This window comes from Onychostoma macrolepis, chromosome 03, assembly GCF_012432095.1.
Source record: "Onychostoma macrolepis isolate SWU-2019 chromosome 03, ASM1243209v1, whole genome shotgun sequence".
Lineage (NCBI taxonomy): Eukaryota > Metazoa > Chordata > Actinopteri > Cypriniformes > Cyprinidae > Onychostoma > Onychostoma macrolepis.
Genome location: NC_081157.1, coordinates 2,296,078 through 2,320,458, shown reverse-complemented (window position 1 = coordinate 2,320,458; position 24,381 = coordinate 2,296,078). Strand labels below are relative to the sequence as shown.

Sequence of the window (24,381 nt, the reverse complement as noted above, 5' to 3'; positions counted from 1 at the left end):
CATACCATACCGTGGTGGCCTCGTTTTCCACAAATATCAACAGCTCTGGTCAGTTCTGTTATTGTTTCACGTAGATCGCGGAGAGTTCTGTTTAATGTGATTTTATTTGATGTTACTTCTATATGTACATTTTTGGAGCGCTTTCTGTGCAATTCGTCTCTAAAACATTTAACGTTAAATAGAAAACATCTTTGAGATTTAAAATGAAACTGCTTTTTAACAGACTTTTTAAAATACACTTGTCTTTGAGATGTGTACGAGCGCTATCTAAAAATGAAAAGCTTATTTAAAGACTTACAAATCAACTAGGCTATTTTCATTGTATTAAATAGAGTCCTGTGATCTGTTTGAAGAGCAGGGAAATGAAGATGACTCCAGTGTGTCCACAGGTAAGTCCTAATTAGAAATCATTTCTCATTTCCAGTCATTTTTATCTATTTGACTGTTGGCAAAATTTGAAAGAGAAAAAAAAAAGCATTGATTTTTCAATCTGACATGTTTGTAATACTTCTTTACTTGTTAACATTTTGTATTTACATTGTGCTGAATGTGAATTGCATGTCTTACGGAGCTGTGGACATTCAAGTAAAAAAAAAAAATAATAATAAGTAAAATAAATTAGGTGTTTATAGTGTTTTTACATCATGAAATCTAACTCTTCTGGATTGTAAACTAAAGTTTCTGGATTTTATAGATCATCCACCGAATGATTCACTCACCCCCTCTGATGGTGGACCAACAAATGATTCAAGTACAGAGTCACCCTCCCTGGACCATCCTGAGCAAACAGCACAACAAGATTCTGACCCACCACCCAATGACTCAAGAATGTGGAGGCGAAGTCAACAGCATGCTCCAAAAAAAAAAAGCAGTTGGCTGAGGTGAAAGCTATTTTTCAGGATTTCCTTAATCTACAGCAGGAGCAAGCAGAGCGAGATCAACAAGTCATTCAGTCAATTACCACCGTCATCTCTCAAGCTGTGCAGAAAAGCATGCTCAAGCATCTGAGGTGATGGCTGGTTTGAGGCAACCAGAGAGTTTGCACAATCAACCCAGGTGCTGCAATCATCTAGCGTCTCATCTCCCCTACTTTAACTTTACAACAAAGGTTCACAACAACAAGTCTGGTGAATTCTACAAAGATGTACAGTAAGCTTCAATGTGTTAAATCTTTATAAAGCAGATGTACAAATTTTGTTACAAATAAAATGAGTAACAACATATTGTAGTTTGTGATTTGAAATAATAGTAACACATTTTGGTTTTATGGTTCAAATACCTTTTGAACTTTTGCCATGACAGCCTACTGCCTTTCCAAGTTTGATACATATTGCATTAGAGTGTCCCTGATAAGCACAGCTTGTGGAGGTCGTTCATCGCATTGCAAGCGGCGTGGTTGTCTCTCGCCTTCATTACATGAGTCTTCACTAGGTGGTACAAATCGTTGCTTCTCCATCTCACAGATGTTGTGGAGTACACAACACGCTGCCACAACAGTAGACATGAAAGAGTGGTGAATATCAGATCGTTTTGCCAGGATGCGCCATCTTCCTTTCAGCCGTCCGAATGTGTGCTCCACCTTAACCCTTGATCCATTCAAGTGAGAGATGAATGCTGCTTGTTCTTGTGACACATTGGGTCCAGAATAACCTTTGATGAGCCATGGCAATAGTGGATAGGCTGGGTCTCCTGCTACTAGCAGAGGCACCTGAACTCTCTCCACATCAGTTGTAGCCTGGGGGTGTCTCTCAGTGTGTCTGATTAATGCAAATACAGCAAAGCTAATTTACTGTGCCAGTCAAAATATTCAACACACCTTGTGTTTTCATTATCTAAACATTTTTTATTTTATTAAATGGCAGATATTTTAGCATATGTGAAATTCTTTTCCATTCATATTAACTTTAATACCCCCCAGCTTACTAATTACTTTCACACTGTAAAAAGTGGTAATCAGTAATTGTTACTTTAAAGAGCTATTTCAACTGGATTTAAGCCATAAAATATGGTATGCTGTTGGTATAATGTTGTTCAGTTATGTTAAATAATATTTTTGACTAGAATAAAACCAGTTAATTTACATGTTAACATTGTCTTATAGAATGTGCAGTGTATAGTTCATATTTACAGCTTTAAGACATTGAACAACAATTGTTAGCTTTTACCACACTTTTAATGAAAAAAAAAACAAACAAAAAAAACATTTATGATTTATCACAACTTTGTCAAATCAATTTAGATTACCTATTTCTGTTCAGATAATATTGTTTCCTTTGTTGATTTAAACACCTTTATTTTGTATTAATTCAAATTTTAGTTTTAATTAAAAATCTTAAGGCAAGCAGGTTACAGTACTAATTCAGTTGTTATCGCACTGGGAAAGATGTTGAATGGTAGGCTCACCTGTACAGATCCGAGGCTGCAAACACAGCTGCATCATGGGCACTTCCAGGAGTGCCAACGCAGATGTCTCGTATCATCAGAGGTGGGTAGTAACGAGTTACATTTACTTCGTTACATTTACTTGAGTAAATTTTTGGGTAACTAATACTTTTAAAGTATATTTAAAAATGGGTACTTTTACTCTTACTCAAGTACATTTTTAGTGAAAAAACGGTACTTTTACTTCGTTACTGTGGGCGACGCTCCTTTCGTTACTTTATCTTAATGCAATACAAGTTAAAAATCCTTCAATTTATTCCAAACGCTCCGTCTACTTTTTTTCTGGGCAATGATCGATGCCCGTTCGCGAATGATTCATTCTTTTGAGTCAATTCTGTTCGAAGGCTTGATCAGACCAGTTGGCAGACCAGTGAATCGGTTCGCGAATCAGTTTAAATGATTCGTTCAGTTCCCTGCCGCACGCAAGTATAGGTCTCTGCAGCAAAGTAATGGGAGTTACCAGATCGGGGCGTTTTTTGACCATGTTACTTGATTGGCTGACGTCATAGTGACGGTAGGTTTAGGGGTGGGGTTAGGTCAGGGGGATCATTTTGATTGCATGATTTAGAAACACCCAGCAGCTTGAAAATGCCTAGCAATTCAGAAACATCCACTTTTGCTCTGCAGAGACCTCAATCTCGCCGCACGCGCTGAGTCGTCTGAAGCGGTAACATCAGGAGCGTTGAAGACGTGGCTTTGGATCAACAGTCAGTTGAAAGCAAATCTGCAAAGGCTATGGTTTGCTAGCTATGAAGATCTTTATTAGACGAACACCGCGTGTGCTGTCGGTTCCACAGGTACAGATTCGATTACAGTACACGATACCACTTTGACATTACAGTTTGCTGTACATGTACCTTACACATTAAATACAATGTATAATTTATTCATTAAATAAGCTGTCACAGAGTATGAAACGAACACCCGCCAAACCCGCTCCAAACCTTTCCTAGAGACAATTAATATTGATATTTTCACAATATTTACGCTTGCGGAAACAAAGGCTACATTTGTTTACATTTTGCAGAACAGACGGAAGAAGTGCATTTGTTTCGTTATGTTCAGATGTTCTGTAGCGGTCATGTGAGGAGTTTTCACTCTTCTCCGTGTCAGAGGTTATATACATTTATAATACATAATTAAACTTTAAAATATAATTTAATTTAATTCAGTGATGCAAATCAGAATTTTTATCAGCTGTTACTCCAGTTTTCAGAGTCATATGATCCTTCATAAATCATTCAAATATATTGATTTATCACCAGTGTTGTTGAAAAACCAGCATATGCTGGTTAGGTATGTTTTGAAGCTGGGATGCTGGTTTAAGCTGGTCCTTTGCTGGTCGGACCAGCATAAACCAGCAAAGGACCAGCTTAAATCAACTCAAACCAGCATCCCATGCTTCAAAACATACCTTACCAGCATATGCTGGTTTTTTCAACAGAGAACAGTTTTGCTGCTTAATATTTTTTGGAACCTGTGACATTTTGTTCAGGATTCTTTTATGAATAGAAAGCTAAAAAAAGAACAGCATTGATAATAAATCAGGCTGATAAAAATTCTGATTTGCATCACTGAAATAAATTACATTAAAAAAAAAACATTAAAAGTATTTTGAACGGCAGTGTGTGTGTGTGTGTGTATATATACATATATGTATGTATGTATATGTGTATGTGTATATACATATATACACAGTATATGTATATATAAATTTAGTCTAAATATCTATAGATCTACATAAAAATAGACTATATTCAGTATATGATCCAAAGTAACTAGTAACTAACTACTTGAGTAGTTTTTTTATCCGATACCTTTTTACTCTTACTCAAGTAACTATTCAGACTATTACTTTTACTTTTACTTGAGTACAGTTTTTGGGTACTCTACCCACCTCTGCGTATCATGCACCTGTCATCAACAAGGGCCTGGAGAACAATAGATGGCCACCCTTTGCGATTAATGTAATCGCGGTAGCCTTCCGTCGGCGGAAGAATGAGCACATGCGTGCCATCCAGCGCACCGTAAACCTGTGGCACAAGATGCACCAAGGAATTACGGTATGCAATTTCATTGGCCTCCGCTACAGTTGGCAGTCTGATATAACGCCGCATTAATTTTGCTTTAATAGTTGTGCACACAGCGTATACACATCGATGGACAGTAGTTTTACTAACTCCAAACGTTTCTCCCACTACTCTATACTCGGCGCAGGTTGCCAGCTTGTAAAGGGCGATGGCAATCCACTTTCGGGTTGGAACCGGTGGTCGGTGGCAACCTGTGATGGGCGCAACATCAGGACCAATGAATTCACACAACATCTCAAACGTCGGCCGTGTCATTCTAAAATGTTGCAGCCAGAGACTTTCTGTAAAGTGTCTCTCCACCACCTCCTCCCAGAACGTCTTATTGCGCGGTCTCTCCGATACCCATGGGCTTCGTTGCATTGGGGTAGTTTCTTGATGAGCAACTGCTTCATTCTGCTGTCGTCTTCAGATATTTTGTACAATTGCAATTATTTGTGAAATTGAAATAACAGTAAGCTGGCAAATTTCAATAAATTGTCTGAATACTCTCCATTTTTATTTATTTTTTTGTTTGTTTGTTTTGGGTAGGGGGGTGTCACGTGGAAAACAAAAGGTAGATATTTTGCGACATACACAAAATTATGTATGGAAACGGCTCAAGGGCAGATTTCTTTTGCGATACACCAAAACTTCGCTTTTGTCATTCGTGACGTCATCACGCACTCCACTTTATCGGTAAAACACCAGTTGGATGGAAATGGTAAACATTGCAAAGTTTTTTTTCCCGCATATTCACTTTGTCGATAACAAAACAGCGCAAAACCTGGATGGAAACTTGGTTAGTGATAAATAACTCTGGCAGTTTCTCTTGTTGAATAATAAATACTCACTGTGCTGTAATGTAACAAAGTAATAATACTTCGTTACAGTACTTAAGTATTTTTTTGGGAGGATCTGTACTTTACTTATATTTCTGTCAACTTTCACTTTTACTCCACTACATTTCTTAACTAATATGTATACTTTTACTCCGATACATTTCCCTGAAGCATATTCATTACTTACTACAAAATAAACTTGAAGGAAGAAAGACAAAAAGCCAGTTTGACGAATCAGTGGTCTAGTGCTAGCAAATACTGCATGTGGAAATATTAGCAGATGTCTGTGGTAGTGACAGGTTACAGAAGAGTGTTCATCATTATGCATGTCTTCAAAGTGCCATACTCTCTTTGAGTTTTGCTTTTAAATAATTGTCAGAATTCAGTGATTATTTTGGCTTTATTTATTACTCAGATATGTTTACGTTATGAATCAATTTGAATGAACTTTTTAATATTAAACAATCACAAACTAGGGCTTAGGTGATGCATAACTCACAGGTAATGGTAACTGACTGTTAATGTTGTTGGGTAGCTTTTAGATCCTGTAGCTGAAGTTGTTACACTTAGAGTGTTTATCTCTCTCTGTTTCAGAGAAAGCATGCACACACCTTAAAAAATATGGAAATTGACATCAACAAAAAGGGGCCATCAGGGTCATCTGCACAGACTTGAAGGTTCCAATGTAAGTAATTGTGTATGTTTTTTGTTACCATAATTTAACAAAATGTCTTAAATGTTTTATAACTGTCCCAGTGTTTCCCGACCCATTCTTGGCCATTAACTGTATCCACTTCTCACTGGTTCATTTTAGCTTTTTTCACTAGATGAATGGTTATATGTTAATAAACAGTGTTGTTGTATTATAGGTGTATTATAGGTTTAATCCAGCTGAACTTGCATTCCTCACTGAATATGCTGCTGCTATGAGCCCAGTCGCCCAGGCAACCGGCATCTTGCCAGCAGAAGCACATGCCCAGATGGGCTGGCTACTTCCAACAATCAACTTTAGTCCAGGCTATATGAGAAAATAATGTTCACTTTTTCATAAAAGCATGAAACTTGGTACACTTGTATAGTTTGCGGCCCTAAACATTTTCAGAAATGGAGCCATTGCAAAAACACCTTGTGGTTGCCATGGTGACCATTTTACTTTCTGCCATAACCAAATTATGTATTTTGTGTCATAGCTCCTGAACCAAACATGATAACACAGAAAAGGTGATGTCTACCCCTATGTTTTGATGGTCAAGGATTACCATAATGATACCATATACAAAAACATAAACTATTCAGGTGAAGAGTGTTGTGAACTTTTATCTTCTAAAGTTTAGGCAACTCAGAAGTGAAGACCATGGAGACTTCGGGTTGTATCTTCAGCAGGATTCTTTTATTGAGAACACAAGCTGTTGGTAGCTGTAGTCATCGAAAATCTCTCTAAAGCAGTGATACATTGTAGTTTATATACATTTAGGGGGCAGTGCTTAGGAATGGAAACAAAGCACCTGGGTGACGATCTTAAACAAAGCATGCAAATGAAGTATTCAGGTATAGCAACCTGCCCCATTTAACCACTCCTAATCTAGTCAGCCTAACTGCCCAAAGATTGGGGCAGGGGCATCAAGAGCAATTACAAACAAAAGGTGAGATTCTCCGTCGTCTGGCTCATTTCACTTACAATAAGAGAACAGGAACTGACAACCTCTTGCTACAAACTTTGTATATCACAGCCGTTCATCTGATGTCACCATCTTCACCATAAATGCTAAATACAATGTATATAACTTCTTCAGTTTGTATATTATTACATTGGAACCTAGATTTAACATTTTATAAATTTGTAATCCCACAAGAGTTAATGGTGAAATCAGCAATGTGAGAAGGAAATAACAGTATCTGAGCATCACAGCATTTACAAAAGTCCATATTATGGCTATAATTTTTTTCTTTGATAATTAACTAATATTTTATTCAATAATACATTAAAAGATTGTTTTCAAGAATACTATCATATATTTCAGAGATATAAAAAAATATCTCAGTTAAGTGTATTTTCTTTACCTCTCAGGCAGAGTCAGATAGGCAGTGGTGTGTTTCCAATACATTCTTGTTCTCTCTCAGCAACGCTCTAACATCACACACAGATGGCAACGCAATCAGGTGAACAGTTAATGGTTAATTCAGTGACTTTATGAGAAGCATTACAATGAAATCTCAGAAGATGCAGAATGAAATTTCAAACATATTTCATGTAAACTTAATTTACAATCGCTCTCTGGGGGTGTTGTCTATTATGTTGTCCACAAGGGGGAAGCCAGATTCCTGCATGCAGGTGGGTACACGCAGATGAATCGCTAATGTTTGATGTAACGGGTGGAATAATATTTATGTGTAGGGTGTGTTGTGGGCGGACGGTGAAAAGCACAGGCGGGTTGACGTCCAATAACCAAGACTATTTTGACTCGGTCCAGTACACGCTGAGCAATGTAGCCAATCGCACTGCCACTGATTGACAGCTGTAGTGATTATATTAAAGGGAACGCTCTTTGCTTGCTTTCTGTATTTAAATCTATTCACAATTTGAATAAAAGTTTTAATAGCTCGGCTAGTCCTTCCGACATTTGCCAAAAAAGTGCAAAAAATTTAATAATTTAACAACACTGCGTAGTTAGCGTTGGTATTGTATCAGACACTTGCACTTAACATTATATGAAAATCAAGCTCAAATGGAGTTAACAATGTTTTTGACCAGAGAATGACGGAGATGGATTGTTTTGTCTGTCACTGGAACGGCTGTAAACTTATCTGAAGCAGCAAGTGCATTGCATTATATGCTTTCATCAACTTTTACAGGTTATATAACTTTGATTGTAGCTATATGGGCTCTTAGTTTTTTCTTGTTGTTTAATACACTTGGCCAAAATCTCAAATTAAGCGCTTATGCACAGGATATTTAAAACGTAGCCTACACAAGTATATAGACGGCAAATAACTAATTCTTCTCCACTCTTCAAACACACACAAACATTATCCTTTACAGACATAGTGTTTGAGTAAAAAAAAACGGCTGTACTATTCAAACATGAATTATTTATTTACCCTCAAGGAGCGGAAGGCCTGCGATCGGATGCCGAGGTTGCTTTGTTTCTTCTCGATAGGTGAGTAACACTGTGTCTACACCGGATGCGCCGCTACAGGTAAAGCCTGCCTACACTGGACGCAATAAAGCAACTGTTGAAAATCATTTGAAATTTGTGTCAGCATGTTATAAATAGAACGCGGCAGCAGTTTTCAGTTGGAAATTTGTCGCGCCGCACAGCATCCAGTGTAGACAGCATCACTGATTATAATGACTTATATAGTATTTTGTTGCGCCGCTTGCGTCTGGTGTAGACATGGTGTAACATTGGTTTTGCTTTGTTTCACAGAACTAATCGTTGCATACGTATGTGTGGGGCGGAGCTATCAAAATAGGGGCGAGACCCTTTTGGGGTAGGGGCGTGTTTGTTTTAGTGATTTCAAATATCAACATTGGCTTCCAGAAATCGCTTACCCCACCTTTAATGGGGCTATACTGTCTTAATGGTTCTCTATTGTCCGCCCCTAAATGGAACAGCACACTAATGGTTTGTTTTTCCAGACTTCCAGCCAGATCTCCAGAACCAGCCACTGGCAGAACTGCTTCTGGAAGATTTAGCAGACTATTCTGATGTTCACCTGCAGGATCTTTTGGACCTGGATGACCTCTGAAATGCTCTTGTGCTCTTCATGGATGATTAGTATTATTATTTTGTTTTTATTTAATTTTCTTTTGATTATTTAAAAGTTTAAGTATCTGTAAGTGCTTTTTTTTTTCATTAGGTCTTTTTATTGGACTTATAAATCCAACTTTTGTTGTTGACACGTTTTGTAAACTTACAATTATTTATTAATAGTACTCTCTTTAACTGTATATGTGTGTGTTTTTAAATGTAGCTTTCAAAAATATTTTCATATTTACACCAATTTAAAATTACATAAGGACTGGAATTGAGAACCACTGACCTAGACCCTGACCTAGTTTGTAGGAAAATTTTAAACAATCATCACAGGTCAATCAAGCTAAAAGCGACTGCTAACGCTACCTCCCTAGATTTCTACAGAACACTACTACATACAAAGGCCCAGACTTCGACACTACACACTAATTAGAAATCTTCTTCAAAGAAACCGATACCCATGCCCTCCTACATTACTAGAACTTCCATCCTCGACACACCTTCGGAGGCATTGTACGATCCCTACTTTTCCAGAATCTGCACAAGAGAAAATGACTTCCAGGAAGCTACAAGGATCCTTTTTAAGGCGCTAAAAACGAGGGGCTATCCATGATCACGATTGAGACAGCTATATAAACAGCACTGACGTCTGAACCTACCCTTCTAATCACACCCTGGATCCAGTAGTTTTCACCAACAATCCAAGTTCAGTAAAACTTACCCAGCATATCAAACACAATTCTGCACAAACTCTGGTTCCAACACAGGATTTCACCATCCTAGCGGCATACCAGTGAAATTCCAACTTGGGAAACCATTGTAGGGAGTGAAATTATTTCCTTTATGAAATTAACTCAGGAAATCACAGATGCCATGCAATAAAGCCGTAAAACTAATCTGGAGAAGAGATCTCCAAAGAGAACAGACAACACCACCCTAACCAAACTTATCTTCTTTGATCATTTACGACCCCCTTCTTCACCCTGCCATCTCTGCATCTCCCTCTTTCTCCCCAAAAGGGTTCACTCAAAGTTCATTAAGAATATGCAAATACCACGTCATGTATCTTGTGAACCTGTTGTTTTTCACCTTCATGTTTGGTATCATTTTAAAGGTCTCGGTGCGATGGGTAAACTGGTCTCAATTTCACAGTAGTCACTTGTATTATGAGAAATATTGGAAACTTAAGTTAACTCTGTACTTCTGTTGTGGGCGGTCTCCTTTCAAAACCTGATAAACATTGCTCTACAGGTACGAGAACAGCTCCTCCTGAGGTTTCTCATCCCCCATACACAGATCTAATCTGTTTTGGGGCAGAGAATAAATGTCTATGGGCCTTTTGTTCTGGTAGTATTTAAGGGAAAGTTGCAAATCAGTCGGTGTGATTTGTAGTCAGATCAGCCCGTAGTGTGGAGGGTATTTAATATTGTTCCATACTATGTATCTTCTTCTTGAATTCAGGTAAACATTTTATTCTTAGATTCATCTTTGAACAACTGATGTTATGCATTTTCTTATTTTTAAATTGGCTTCTAATTGTTTCATTATGTAATTGGCGAGATACGTTTACCTGACTAATAATAAATTGTTATATTTGATTTATTCTGATCTCTTCTGAAATCATTTTTTCTAGTAGATTAATGTGTAGCAGTATTTCCGCAAATACGTGTTCAGGACAGATCACACCAAAGCACTAATGGATGAGCCATGGGGAGCACCATGAAGGAGACTTAACACGGTGTAGCTCTCGTGGTTATAGGAAAAAATACACTTTTTGTTATGAGTATGCAGGCGCAGCTCACTTAAAGGTATTATAACACTCTGCAGCCCACCCCACCCATCCAAGAAAAAAAACCCACAAAATTTTGCACGAACAGCCATGTTTTACTATAACAATATAAGTGTCAGACAAGCTTATATTTCTCAATTGCACAAATCCTTCAACAGAAGATTTGAAAAACACAATTCTGCACAAAACAGTATAAGTTATCAGAGCTTAAATAAATATACTCTATATACATAAAAGTGGCAAAAATATGTACAATCAGAATGTAACGAGCAGAGAGTAACAATAATATAAAAAATTAAGAATAATATACAAATAAAATATAGAATAAATATTCTAAATAGCACAAATTCTTCATCACACAAATCACACTAAAGAAAATCTAATTATTACACTATTGCACTAAGAACAGAAAACAAACTAAAACTAAAACCTGACCTTTCTGGCCTTCCTTGATGCAAAATCATCAATAATGTCATATGTAAATTCCGTTGGCTAATTACAGGGCCCAACATTAACCCAAATGATGGAAATGAATAATAACTGTACTTGTAACGGTTTTGTTGCAAAGCACAATCTTACGTGAAATTAGATCTCGTGATTGTTGAGTTAAGACTGAATTATTGTTGTATAAGCATAGCAAGCATCATAGCAAGAAGGCTAACAAACGTAAGAGTTAACGTTATACCACCAATTAACATTAGCCCTTCATTGATGACATGGATACCGTAATCATACAGAGAGAACGTAGTTGCATACCTTTATCTTTTGCTCTTTTCTCCTCTTCTTCTTTTCTTTTTTCTTAAATTCTTAAAACCGACCCCCAATGTCCTGCAGAACCACCACATTCCAGAAAGGGAAAATTGCGTCCAAAATAGAAAGATAAAAAGAACAAAAAAAAAAAAGTAAGAAAAGAGCTTGAACATTTCCATTTCCAAGTCAAGTCAAGTCAAGTTGAGCTTTATTGTCATTCCGCTACATGCGGGGCATACAGTGGAACGAAATGTCGTGCCTCACAGGACCACGGTGCTACATAAATACAGGCATACAACAATGGAGTAAGACAATATAAACCTATACACAACTATCCTACTGATAGATTTTGACTATAAATATACTATCTATAATTTTTTTTTTACCTATACATAAACTAAAAAAATACAAACTATACAAACTATAGGAGTGCTTCAGATAAGTACTGTACATGTGCAGGAGAAACATTGAGTTCAAGCAGCTGGCTGGGGAACAGTGCAGGATGATTTGTAGTGCATATAAAATAGAAAATATCCAGGATGGAGGGGAGAGGGGCACCGATGATCCTTGCAGCTGTGTTCACTGTCCGCTGGAGGGTCTTGCGGTCTGCTGCGGTACAGTTCCCGTACCAGACAGTGATGCAGCTGGTCAGCACACTCTCAATGGTGCCCCTGTAGAAAGTGGTGAGGATGGGTGGAGGGAGACTTGCTCTTTTCAGCCGGCGGAGGAAGTGTAGGCGCTGTTGTGCCTTCTTGGAGCACATCAGCTTGCATTTAACTTTCTCTCCACTGTTCCATTCCCTTTTCTCCCTATCTTCATAAATGTGTCCAAATATCAGCTTTTAAGGCATTTACTGTGCACAGGCTCCTGCTCTCCTTCTGAATATGTATATACATATGGAATATGTATGCAGTTTACTTCCAAAGGTCACATTTTTAAAAATCTGTTCTTTTGTTTTGTGCATTGCCTTTTTTTTTTTTTAAACATGATGCATCGTAAAAAAAAAAAAAATTAAAAGTTTGAGTTTGCGTATACAGTGGGGAAAATAATTGAACATGTCAACTTTTTTTTTTTAATTAAACACAGTTCCAGTGCAGCAATTGACATGAAATTGAGTAGAAATTGGTAATAACTGAAGAAATCTACACATACAAAAAAAATCATAATATTACAGTTCATAAAGTTATGTGTAAAATGAAATGATACAAGAAAAAAAACTATGTATTTAATTAATCTGCATTGTTAATCCTTTTGATCTTTTATTTAAAAAAATCACAAAAATCTAACCTTTCATTGGATAATAAGAATTTAAAATGGGGGAAATATCATTATGAAATAAATATTTTTCTCTAATACACATTGGCCACAATTAACGCACCCTTTTATTCAATACTTTTTAAAACCTCCATTTGCCAGTTTAACAGCTCTAAATGTTCTCCTATAATGCCTGATGAGGTTAGAGACACCTGACAAGAGATCAGAGACCATCCAGAATCACTCCAGACCCTTTAGATTCACAGCTTCTTCTCTTCAGGTCACTCATGTTCTACAGGGTTCAGGTCAGAGGACTGGAATGGTGTTTGCTGCTAAAAAGCTCATTTTTTTAGCTTCATCTGACCATAGAAGCCAGTCCCATTTGAAGTTCCAGTCGTGTCTGATAACTGAATATGCTGGAGTTTGTTTTTGGATGAGCGAGGAGAATTTTTCTTGAAACCCTCCCAAACAACATGTGCTGATGTAGCTGCTGTTTGACAATTTAAATTTTTTTTTTTTTTTAAGGTTTTCTGACTTAAGAGATATTTTACTCATGAGAATTTCTAGGGGTGACAATAATTGTGTCCAGTTGGTCACATGACGAGAGTGATACAGGACACTATGATCCAAAGGCTCAATTTTTGTTAGTAAGTTTCTTAGTTTAATAGAAGCGAGTTTGTCTTTATTGTTTTATATGTTATTAGTGCAATAGTAGCAGTTTTTTTATAGATTTGTTTAATTGTTATAATGAAAAATTAAATTAAAATGTTTTATTATTTTAAGTACTGAATTGTATTTCAATGGTAATATATATGTATTGATTTGTTATTTAAATATTAATAAAACAGATTATTACTATTATTATTGCATAGTGATATTTATTTTACAGTACAGTAGGATTATGCCTATCATAATTCATATTATTATTACTAATTACTAAATTATTAAATAAATTTTACAATGAAATAGACTTGTAGCAAATGTAATATTTATTTGTTATAATTTAAATAAAATAAAATTCATATTTAGGTTATTATTATTATTATTACTTTTTTATTTTACAATAAAATAGGTTTATTGCAATCGTAACATAAGCTCAAATCACTTCAGCAAAGTTTGTACGTTTAACACATTTTTAATAAAATAATTGATTTTGTTCAGTAAATATTATGTCATTAAACATGTCATTAAAACATATTAATTTAAAAAATATATTTTAGAAAATAAATATTCTGTCATCTTTCACAGGAGTTCCCATAATAATTTAATATGTCTTTACTGTAATCACAGCATTTAATCAGATATATTTATTATAATTAATGTCATATTTTGTCAGAAACTGAAGCTGATTTCAGTCTTGTGAGGAATCGATTTTATTCATGAATCATACAGCATTCAGACATTTCACAGATTCATCATCAATTAAAATATATCAAGATGATTTATTACAAATAGAGAAAAATCACATGAATTTGAAGATATCAGACTGATTTTGATAGTATATCAATGATTGATGTGAGACTTAATCAGAAGTGATTTTAATCAGCACAAGTAGAGTTTGAGAAAAGCACAGAAAAACAAATCATCACACACTGATCTTACTGTATAGATGGGGATGTATTACACACATTTATTCTGATTCATGTTATTTCACTTACAGTTCAGCTGCAGTATTAATGTCACAAAGAGAAAAGAAGAGACTCTATAACATCTCACTGTTACTGATTTATCATGCAGCTCAAAGCATTATGGGTAGAATCTCTCATCAGTCTATTCTGATTCATCAACAAAGTTTACTGATCCATAAACTCTAAACCCAGGATAGAGCGGCTGAGTGAATGTGGTGTGGACTGTGTGGATGAGGCTCGTTGTGTCAGAGACGCTGTAGAAGGACAGAGTTCCTGCACTCTCATCCACATACACTCCTACTCTATAGACATTACCATACACTCCTATTCTCCTGCTGATGGGCTTCACAGAGAGAGCAGTCTGTGTGTTATTGTGTCTGAATGAGTATCTGTCAGGAGAGCAGTACAAACTCCAGGACTGAACATTACGTCCAAACCAACACTCATCACCCCGTCCCTTCCTGCTGATGCTCTTATATGACACTGATATACGCACTTCTCTCCCACTCCACTCGATCTCCCAGTAACAGCGTCCACACACACTCTCTCTACACAACACCTGACGACACACATCAAATCTGTCTGGATGATCAGGATACGGCTGGACTGTGTCAGTGCGAGTAATCACTCTGTTGTTCTCAGACAGACTGAGGTGTTTATTCACTGTGTTCAGATCCAGACTGAACTGATGGGAATCTGATGGAGATAAAACACATCACAATCAGGATTCACGAATGAATTATTCAATTAGACACACAAACACATGACCTTTAATATAAGACTATAAAATCACTAAATATACTATTGTCCAAACCTGCACAACCTAAACCTACCTGTCACAGAACACATTCTGATATATATCTGTTAGGGATGTGACGAGATCCGGTGTGTCTCGCGAGAACGTGACGATATCCTCGCAAAATATTTTGCAATGTTTACATTAGAGCTGCACCATTAATCATTAAAAATTGCGCTTGCGATCTTGATTCAAACACCCACGCGATCTTATTCCTGAATGACAGCGATTCAGCTCTGTCTATTAAGACTGTTTCACATCGCGAGTGTCAGTGGAGCGTGAGATGTTGATGAATCAGCATGAATTCATGCTGCTGCTGATCCAGAAAGAGTCTTTTCAACCACACATCATTATTTCTGTGTTACAGACATTTAAATAACAGAAGTACTGGGATAAAAGTTTATAGTTTGGGTATAAACACTTATTGTCTACAGTAGCGATCAAAACGAAAGTGTCTTAACCAGGGCTGGACTGGTAATCGGGCATACCAGGCATTTTCCCGGTGGGCCGACAGAAGTTTTTTTTTTTTTTAATTAATTAATTTTTTTGCAAAGGACCATCACTCAGGGACGATGAGCAGCCAGTGGCCCATTGGTTTGTCTCCTGTATTGACAGCGTAAACCACCCAATCACAATGCGCTACAGACGGAGTCATGAAGTGTTTTGCTCCGCCTATATAAAGAACGCTTCACCCCAATTACTTCCTCGTCGGCTTTTCCCACATTTTCACAGCAGCTTCATCAAGAACAGGCTTGCTCTGCGGTGAGTGAAGCGGCGTAAAGAGCCAGCTGGAGGAGGAGAGGAGAGCAGCTGAATCGGTAAAGTGCTTGATAGGGACTCGCAATGGAGGCAGGCATCTATCCTGTGCGCGCGCCATTAGTGCAGAATACGCAAACACTTTTTATTAAAACGTAAATTCGTCCACCGCGATTTTTTGGCCAAGTCATGTCAAGTGTGTTCATAGAGGTTTCCATGGGCCAATGCGAATAAATCTAGATTTAAATTCGAAAAGACACAATAAAAAAACGTCAGGTCTGACAATATCATCCAAAACAACCAGATGCAATGATACATATCTACACTACCAGTCAAAAGTTATTGAACAGTAAGATTTCGAATATTTTTTTAAAGAATGATCTTCTGCTCACCAAGCCTGCATTTATTTGATCCAAAATACAGCAAAAGCAGTAATATTGTGAAATATTTTTACTATTTAAAATAACTGCTTTCTATTTGAATATATTTTAAAATGTAATTTATTCCTGTGATCAAAGATGAATTTTCAGCATCATTACTCCAGTCTTCAGTGTCACACGATCCTTCAGAAATCATTATAATATTCTGATTTGCTGCTCAAGAAATATTTATTATTATTAATGGATTCTTTGATGAATAGAAAGATCCAAAGATCAGCATTTATCTGAAATAAAAAAAAGCTTTTGTAACATTATACAATACACCATTCAAAAGATTGGAGTCAGTATAATTTTTGTTTTGTTTTTTGGGAAAGAAATTATGGAAATTAATACTTTTATTTAGCAAGGATGCTTTAAATTGATCAAAAATGATGATAAAGACATTTATAATGTTACAAAAGCTCTCTATTTCAGATAAATGCTCTTCTTCTGAATTTTCTATTCATCAAAGAAACCTGAAAAAAAAATATACTCAGCTGTTTTCAACATAATAATAATAATAATAATAATAAATGTATTTTTGAGCAGCAAATCAGAATATTTGAATGATTTCTGAACAATCGTGTGACTGGAGTAATGATGCTGAAAATTCAGCTTTGAAATCACATGAATAAATTACATTTTAAAATATATTCAAAAAGAAAAGTTATTTTAAATAGTAAAAATATTTCACAATATTACTGTTTTTGCTGTATTTTGGTTCAAATACATGCAGACTTGGTGAACAGAAGAGAGAGAGAGAGAAAAAAAAAGAAAAATCTTACTGTTCAAAGACTTTTGAATGGTAGTGTATATCATATTGTGACGGATCGGTGGCCCTCCCCCTTATTATCATCACCACCCCGTCCCTTATTCGCCGCCCTTCACCAGGCTCCCGACGGGAGTGGGCGGATGAGAGGAGGGGCGTGGGATCAACGTGGGCTGGCGGCGTGTGATGAGGCACAGCTGGACTGAATGAAGCCTCATCACCGCCGCTGTTTAAATGCCAAGCGCGCCTCTCCTCGAGAGACGGGTCTCTTCCCCCGTGCATGCACGCTGGTGTCCTCGTGGGTCCAGGAAGGGTGCGTAGAGGGACGACGCGCCACCGGAGATGTGAGCTGCAGAACCCGCGGTCCGGGAGAAAGCCGCACCCGTATTACGGCCGACGGGCCAGGATGCCGGGCCGTTCAAGTCCCGCCAAAGGCCGAGGAAGAAGAGGAAGAGCCGCCGCTCAGAAGAAGCCGCCGCCCCTCATAACCGGACCAGAGCGGGAGCGCGTGCGGCCACCGGACTCCGCCCCTTCCCTGGACCCTTCCTCCTTGAACACTGCCTTCCTTCACGAGCCCCGCAGCACAACGAGGACACCAGATCCCCCTGTTTATTTTGGACACTTCTTCCCCTGGACACTTTATTTTATTGATTTTTGTTTAATAAAAGCCTCTCCGAGGCCTGATGCCACACCCACTGTGTCTGTCGTTGGCTCCTCCCGTCATATATATATATATATATATATATATATATATATATATATATATATATATATATATATATATATATATATATATATATATATATATGTGTATGTGTATATATATGTATGTATGTGGTGGTGGGCCACCAGGACCAAAAAATTCCAAGGCCGATTTTTTTTTTGTCCCAGTCCAGCCCTGGTCTTAACACTTGTATTGTAACGCTTATCATCTTCCGCCAGGAGGTGGCGACAACCCGTTTAAAAAATGTATTTGACATTGAATCATTCATTCAGGAGATTCCAACAGTCAAACAAGTCTTTATGAAGTGAGACACTGATTTCTTCATTGATTTTTAAAAAAAATTTGTTCAAATTAATATATATATATATATTTAAAAGACTTAAGCAATGAACATTTTGTCAGAACAACTAGTAAATTACGTTATTTTGTGAGAGAATCGTGGTCTCCAATTTATATAAAAAAAAAAAATTGTGATTCTCAATTTATCCTGAATCGTGCAGCTCTAGTTTATGTTTATTACTGCATATAATTCATCAAAATAGAAGTTTAATTTCATAAAGTATAAGTTGATTTCAAAATGCACCTACATTTTTTGCATTTTGTGTTTTTCAGTTGAATAAAAGACTATTCTCCCTATATATTTAATCATTTTTTTAAGTCTAAAAATCTCGTCGTCTCGTCTCATGGGATAAGTGTCTCATCACACCCCTAATATCTATATATTCTCTTATATATCGTATATGTATGTTTTACCATTCCTATATAGAAAATTTTTATATAAGAATATTTTATCATTGTTATATATATATAAAAATGTTAAAATGCTCTGAAACCTCACTACACACAGGCTAAATGGGGAGGACTGATCTGGTCTCCTAGCAACAGTGACACAGCAGCTGTTGCCGAGCGACAGTAACGACTGTACTGGACTGTTTCAAACTGATGTCTGATCCATTTATGTATAAACTGTCTGCAAAATCACATTATAGACCAAAATGTTAACATTTAAACCGCTTTAAAGTTTAAAACCGCTGTATGTTTATCTGCTGACGTTCACAGACCTCCAGAGGAAAATCACAAAATCTGTCCTTCTGCGCCCCGGAAACTAAGGATGCCATGAAAACCATTTCACTTGTCCATAAATTATGTTTCTATTTTATTTATTTCTGGATTCTGTGATTAATGATTCAGTACCAGTTTAACATAAAAATGGTGTTTAATTCAATGAAGTAATAGAAACTATTAAAATCTTTTAAAATGTATTCAAATGAAAACAATTAATTTACAACAAAACAAAATATTGCATTTTTATTTTAGTCAAATAAGATGCTGCACAGCAGAACTGTATAAATTAATAAAAAATCAGTGGTTGAATGATATTCTTTAATAATAGTAATAATAATAATAATAATTATTATTATTTTGATAATTATATTTTAGTATCCACCTTTTTCTTCAACGCGGAAGTAAGGCTATGGGTGAGACTTCCGGTTCATTAGCTGCTATAGGTAAATAACGAGAAGAATAACAACGTGCAGTAAACGGTAAAACTATTTGCACTACAAACCAGTGTGTTCATAATTAAGATAATACATTAAAATAATATAAGACAAGACACACCAATTTTCAATATCAAGCAGCAAAACAAACTGTTTTGTACAGCTAAAAATAGCTGGACGCAGATGAGACCGGAAGCTAGACCCATAGAATTTACAAATGGCCGCACCCATTTTTACATCAAGAAAAAGGTGGATACGACAGAGCCGTTGAGAGACAGAGTCGTGTCAACTCCATTCACTCCAACGGACCAGTTTTTTACAGCAATGGCGGATCGTGGAAGTTAGCGCTATGCAGTTTCATTCATCGTTGTGCAATTAAATATTTAAGCATGATTTTTGCTGGTGGGGAGTTATAGAGAAGGAGAATGTGACGTCACGCCGTGTTGAGTTCTGGGAAACTGCTTTGTTTATCCGCCATACTTGCAGGATAGCGCTGCCTTTCCGCTATGGAGTTTAGGGCAGTATTTGATTTTTTTGTCGTGATTGTGAAAAATATCACCATTGTATGTCATTCATGCTGCATCGAGAATTGCAATAGTAACTCATATCATCGTTCTGAGAGAAAACTGGATAAAATAGTATGTTTTTTCACCTTTTGTCTGTGTAAAAACACCAAAGGCAAGGCAAGTTTATTTATATAGCACATTTCATACACAGTGGTAATTCAAAGTGCTTTACATAAAACGAAGTGAAATAGTCATTAAAAATAATAATAAAAACAAGGAATTTTAAAAAAAGAATAGATCACAACAATAAAAACAAAATGATAAAAAAAAACTGATTTAAAAAGAATTTAAAACAGTTAAGAATAGAAAGTGATTATACATAGTGCAATCAGTTCGGACGTAGCACAGCGCTCATTCAACAAATGCACAGCTAAACAGATGAGTTTTGAGTCTGGATTTAAAAGTGGCTAATGTTTTAGCACATCTGATCTCTTCTGGAAGCTGGTTCCAGCTGCAGGCGGCATAATAGCTAAAAGCTGACTCCCCTTGTTTTGTGTGAACCCTTGGTATTTCTAACTGACTCGATCCTAATGATCTGAGTAGTCTGTTAGGTTTATATTCAGTGAGCATATCTCCAATGTATTTAGGTCCTAGGCCATTGAGTAATTTATAAACAAGTAAAAGTACTTTAAAATCAATCCTAAATGTAACTGGAAGCCAGTGTAAGGACCTGAGGACTGGTGTGATATGCTCTGATGTTCTGGTTCTAGTCAGAATCCTGGCAGCAGTGTTCTGGATGAGCTGCAGCTGTCTAATGGTCTTCTTTGGAAGGAGACCATTACAATAATCCACCCTGCTGGTGATAAAGGCATGAACCAGTTTCTCCAAGTCTTGACTGGAAACAAAACATTTCATTCTTGCAATGTTTTTGAGATGATAGTATGCTGCTGATTTAGTTACTGCTTTGACATGACTACTAAAACTAAGGTCTGTCTCCAGAATCACTCCAAGACACTTTTTGACTTGGTTTTTAGTTGTTTGACCCCTAGAGTCAAGGTATGCATTCACCTTGTGAACTTCATCTTTGTTTCCAAATGCAATGACTTCAGTTTTCTCCTTGTTTAACTGAAGAAAGTTCTGGCACATCCAGCTGTTAATTTCATCAATGCATTGGCAGAGGGAGTCAATGGGGCTGTAGTCATTTGGAGATAAGGCTGGGTAAATCTGGGTATCATCAGCATAGCTGTGATAGGCAATTTGGTTCTTTCTCATTATTTGACTAATGGCGCTTTTCCACTGCGTGGTACAACTCGTCTCGGCACAGCTCAGTTCGGCTCGGTTTGCGTTTCCACTGCAGTTTAGTACCGCTTTAGAGTGGGCGGGATTATTCACGTGCCGTTATAGTTGTGCCGCCTCTACTGCCATGACTCCTGAAAAACTTTTTAATTCCGTGTCGCTCCATCAAGCTCTCGCTGGATCCGCTCCTCGGCTATCAACGAGAGGACAGTCTGTACTTCCTCAACAGACCACGAAACAGCCATTTTTTCCACATTGAAAGCACGAAGGCTGTCTTTATAGATGCTATAGTGAATTTCAAGTTTTGTCTTCCGCCACATCTGCTCAGCTTTTCTGCATTGTCTTTTCATACTCTGAACTGCTGTTGATTTTCTCCAAGATGATTTTTGTCTGCCAGTCTTCTTGCAGACCCTTGTCGGAGCAATATCATCAATAACTTTCTTAACTTTTGAGTTAAATGAATCCAGGAGAAGATCAACAGAATCTGCAGAAATGCTTGGTGTTAAAGATACAGCCTTCATAAATAGCGCACTAGTGTTCTCATTAATGCATCTCTTTCTGACAGAGACTGATCTAGATTCAGTGGTAACAGAGATCAATATATCAAAGAAAATACAGAAGTGATCAGATAGTGCTACATCCTTAATAACAATGGATGAAATGTTTAGACCTCTACTGATGAGTAAATCTAGAGTGTGTCCACGATTGCGTGTGGGTCCATGCAGGAAGCAGGTCACGGAGAAGACGCCAAATAGTAAATCTGTTAGTCACTGATTAAACCTACTGCCTCTCACTCAATAAAAGAATCACATTTCTGTGTGTTTTTGAAAGATTTGATTTTGTTGGTTTAATAATTAACGTTACCTTCTTTGCGAGTATGACTCTCACTAGACTTGTGAATAATAACTTGAACAGGGGACTTTCTAAAATGCTTAAAGTGGCTTAATGTACCAAGGCAGTGATAAAGACAAAACTGTGGAGCATATACTATGTGCAGATATGCATAAACTCAAAATGTGAACAAACGCGTTTATTTACGTTAAGCATTTTCCTCTCATAAAAACACGCTTAATCCACAGAGACAGCGATGATAAAAGACCACATTCTGTACACACCTTTCTAATAAATCATAATACGTGCAGGAAAACAGATGAGCCCAAAATATGAACATTAACCACTGTCTTAATCCATAAGCGCTTTCTATATTACGGTTTTCTAAAGGGAGGAAAACACTTTGTTGAAAACATGTCGCATTAATATTCTGGCTCACCTGCATGTCTTTTAGCATCACTGTCTTAGTACATCAAAATGCTATAAAACTGTTCACAAGCTCCTAAGGATTAGATTTTGCTTGTCATTTGTTGAAATTAAGATAAAAATACAGCGAGTTTTTGATTCGCTGAATGTGACCCACAATCTCTGATTCTCCTCCGTGACCATGGAAAAATTTATATTTATGACAACAATTATACTTTGTCATTTAAAAGTTTCCAACAAAGAAATGGATCGACTTCTGTCAGCTTGTTGAACACACTTTTATTTGGATAATTTAATATGACGGCTGAAGCAGCAGCGAGCGTCCAGCGGGTGACACTGTTTTCACGGTAATCAGATCAACATTGTAAATGAAATTCTACAAAACCTAAGAGAAAAAAAATCTAATTATCATGCAGTGCGATAAATTAGCTTCTCTTCCCTGTAAACGATACAATGAAGGATGAATAATTGTTTAACTTAAAGGCAAAAACAAAACAAAAGATGAGCAGTTATCCGTATAGAGAATGAGAAGTAACCATGGGAATGGACAGCGTATCGTGCTAATATGGCGGTGCCTTCCCGAAATGCAACGCGGAGTGAAAAGAATGTGACGTAACTCCTCTTTCTCTATTATTAAAATTTATTGCAAAGGATGCTGTTGGACCTTATTGATAATGGAAAAAGTTTAAAACAGGCGGGCAGTTTTCATTTCGGAATCATACTAAGCTAAATTGCCAGAAATGTATTATATGCTACTACTGTATTATGAAAGTAATCACTGTAAATCTGTATTTTATATTCAAACTTCTTAGCTACGGAAACACTGTGTGGTGGAGGAGCAGTGATAAATAATGTTTCCTAATCCATATGGTCTAATCAGAAGTGTCGTGAGAGTGACATTAACTTCCTGTTTAAACCGGAAGTGAGCTCTGCGCCTTTAAGAGAAGGCTTTATCTGTGATCTGGAGCGACTGTTAAATGAAAGGTGAGTAATTCGGCTGTTGAATCTCTTCTCTGATAGTTTTTGGCTCAGGTTGTCTTGTTTGTGTGTGTGTGTTATAAGCTCTTCACAGCTTGTTTTACATACATAAAGCAGCTAGCGTGTGATGCTAACGGCACTACCAGACTTACTGACCATGGCTGTAGCCAGGCTTTGAAAATTAGTGAGGTGGGGGTGTTAAAGAATTGTGCTATAATCAGGGCTGGAAATGGGGCGGAGTGAATTTCAAGGGGGGATGGTGTTTCACTTCCACCTGGTTAGGTTTATTTGGAAATTAAAGTGATTTCTATATTTTATCCATTCAAAAGATCATGAAAGCGATCCCAGTTCTGCAAATAAATGTAGCGCAGTGTTTATGGTTTCTGCTATAATATCTGCAGCCAAAATGAAATGCTTCTCTATCGCTGCGTGTCCTGCTCCTCACAGCACAGATCGTGAAAGCAGACTGTGGTTTTTGTCATTCATTATAACAAACAAAGTGTAAAGACGATGTAAATAATAGATTCAGTGTGCAGTGTAGAGGGCTTCATTAATTAAAACGGAAGTTTGTGAGATAGCGATGAAGTAAGACGAGTGACAGTTTTTTAATGATTATAAAGAGTTTGCAAATGAGAAACTGAATTTATACGACAGTTTTATACATTTCTGATTTTATACAAAAGTTAATATTAAGTGACTTACATTGTAGGAACACTGTTGTCTATTTTGCTCTATTTCGTAAACAAAAATAAAGTTCAAAAACAAAGTCCCAGCTGAGCCGCTGCACATCTATAGTCTTTGACACAGCGCTGTTTCGTTTATGAAGGAGTCTTTGTTTTTGAACAAATCTAG

General features: G+C 36.9%; 2 protein-coding genes across 2 annotated transcripts in view; both read right to left on the bottom strand.

Moving 5' to 3' along the window:
• Positions 1-1,021: 1,021 nt before the first annotated feature.
• LOC131537395 (uncharacterized) lies at positions 1,022-2,635 on the bottom strand. Its single transcript, XM_058770777.1, has 2 exons — positions 2,404-2,635; positions 1,022-1,757 (listed from the first exon to the last, which is right to left on the bottom strand). Exons 1-2 carry the CDS (start codon positions 2,478-2,480, stop codon positions 1,304-1,306), a joined length of 531 nt encoding a protein of 176 aa, XP_058626760.1. The 5' UTR covers positions 2,481-2,635; the 3' UTR covers positions 1,022-1,303.
• An 11,759-nt stretch (positions 2,636-14,394) lies between these two features.
• LOC131537681 (NACHT, LRR and PYD domains-containing protein 12-like) overlaps positions 14,395-24,381 on the bottom strand; it is a 65,983-nt gene continuing 55,996 nt past the window's right edge. Inside the window, exon 9 of the mRNA XM_058771274.1 lies at positions 14,395-15,225. Coding sequence (XP_058627257.1) covers positions 14,672-15,225 — 554 coding nt within the window. The 3' untranslated portion in view covers positions 14,395-14,671. The remainder of the gene's footprint in view (positions 15,226-24,381) is intronic.

Excerpts from the sequence above, each read along its gene's own strand:
- LOC131537395 (XM_058770777.1), bottom strand. The coding sequence starts at position 2,480 with ATGATACGAGACATCTGCGTTGGCACTCCTGGAAGTGCCCATGATGCA. Across the intron at positions 1,758-2,403 it reads GCAGCCTCGGATCTGTACAG|ACACACTGAGAGACACCCCC; the intron begins GTGAGCCTACCA and ends TGCATTAATCAG.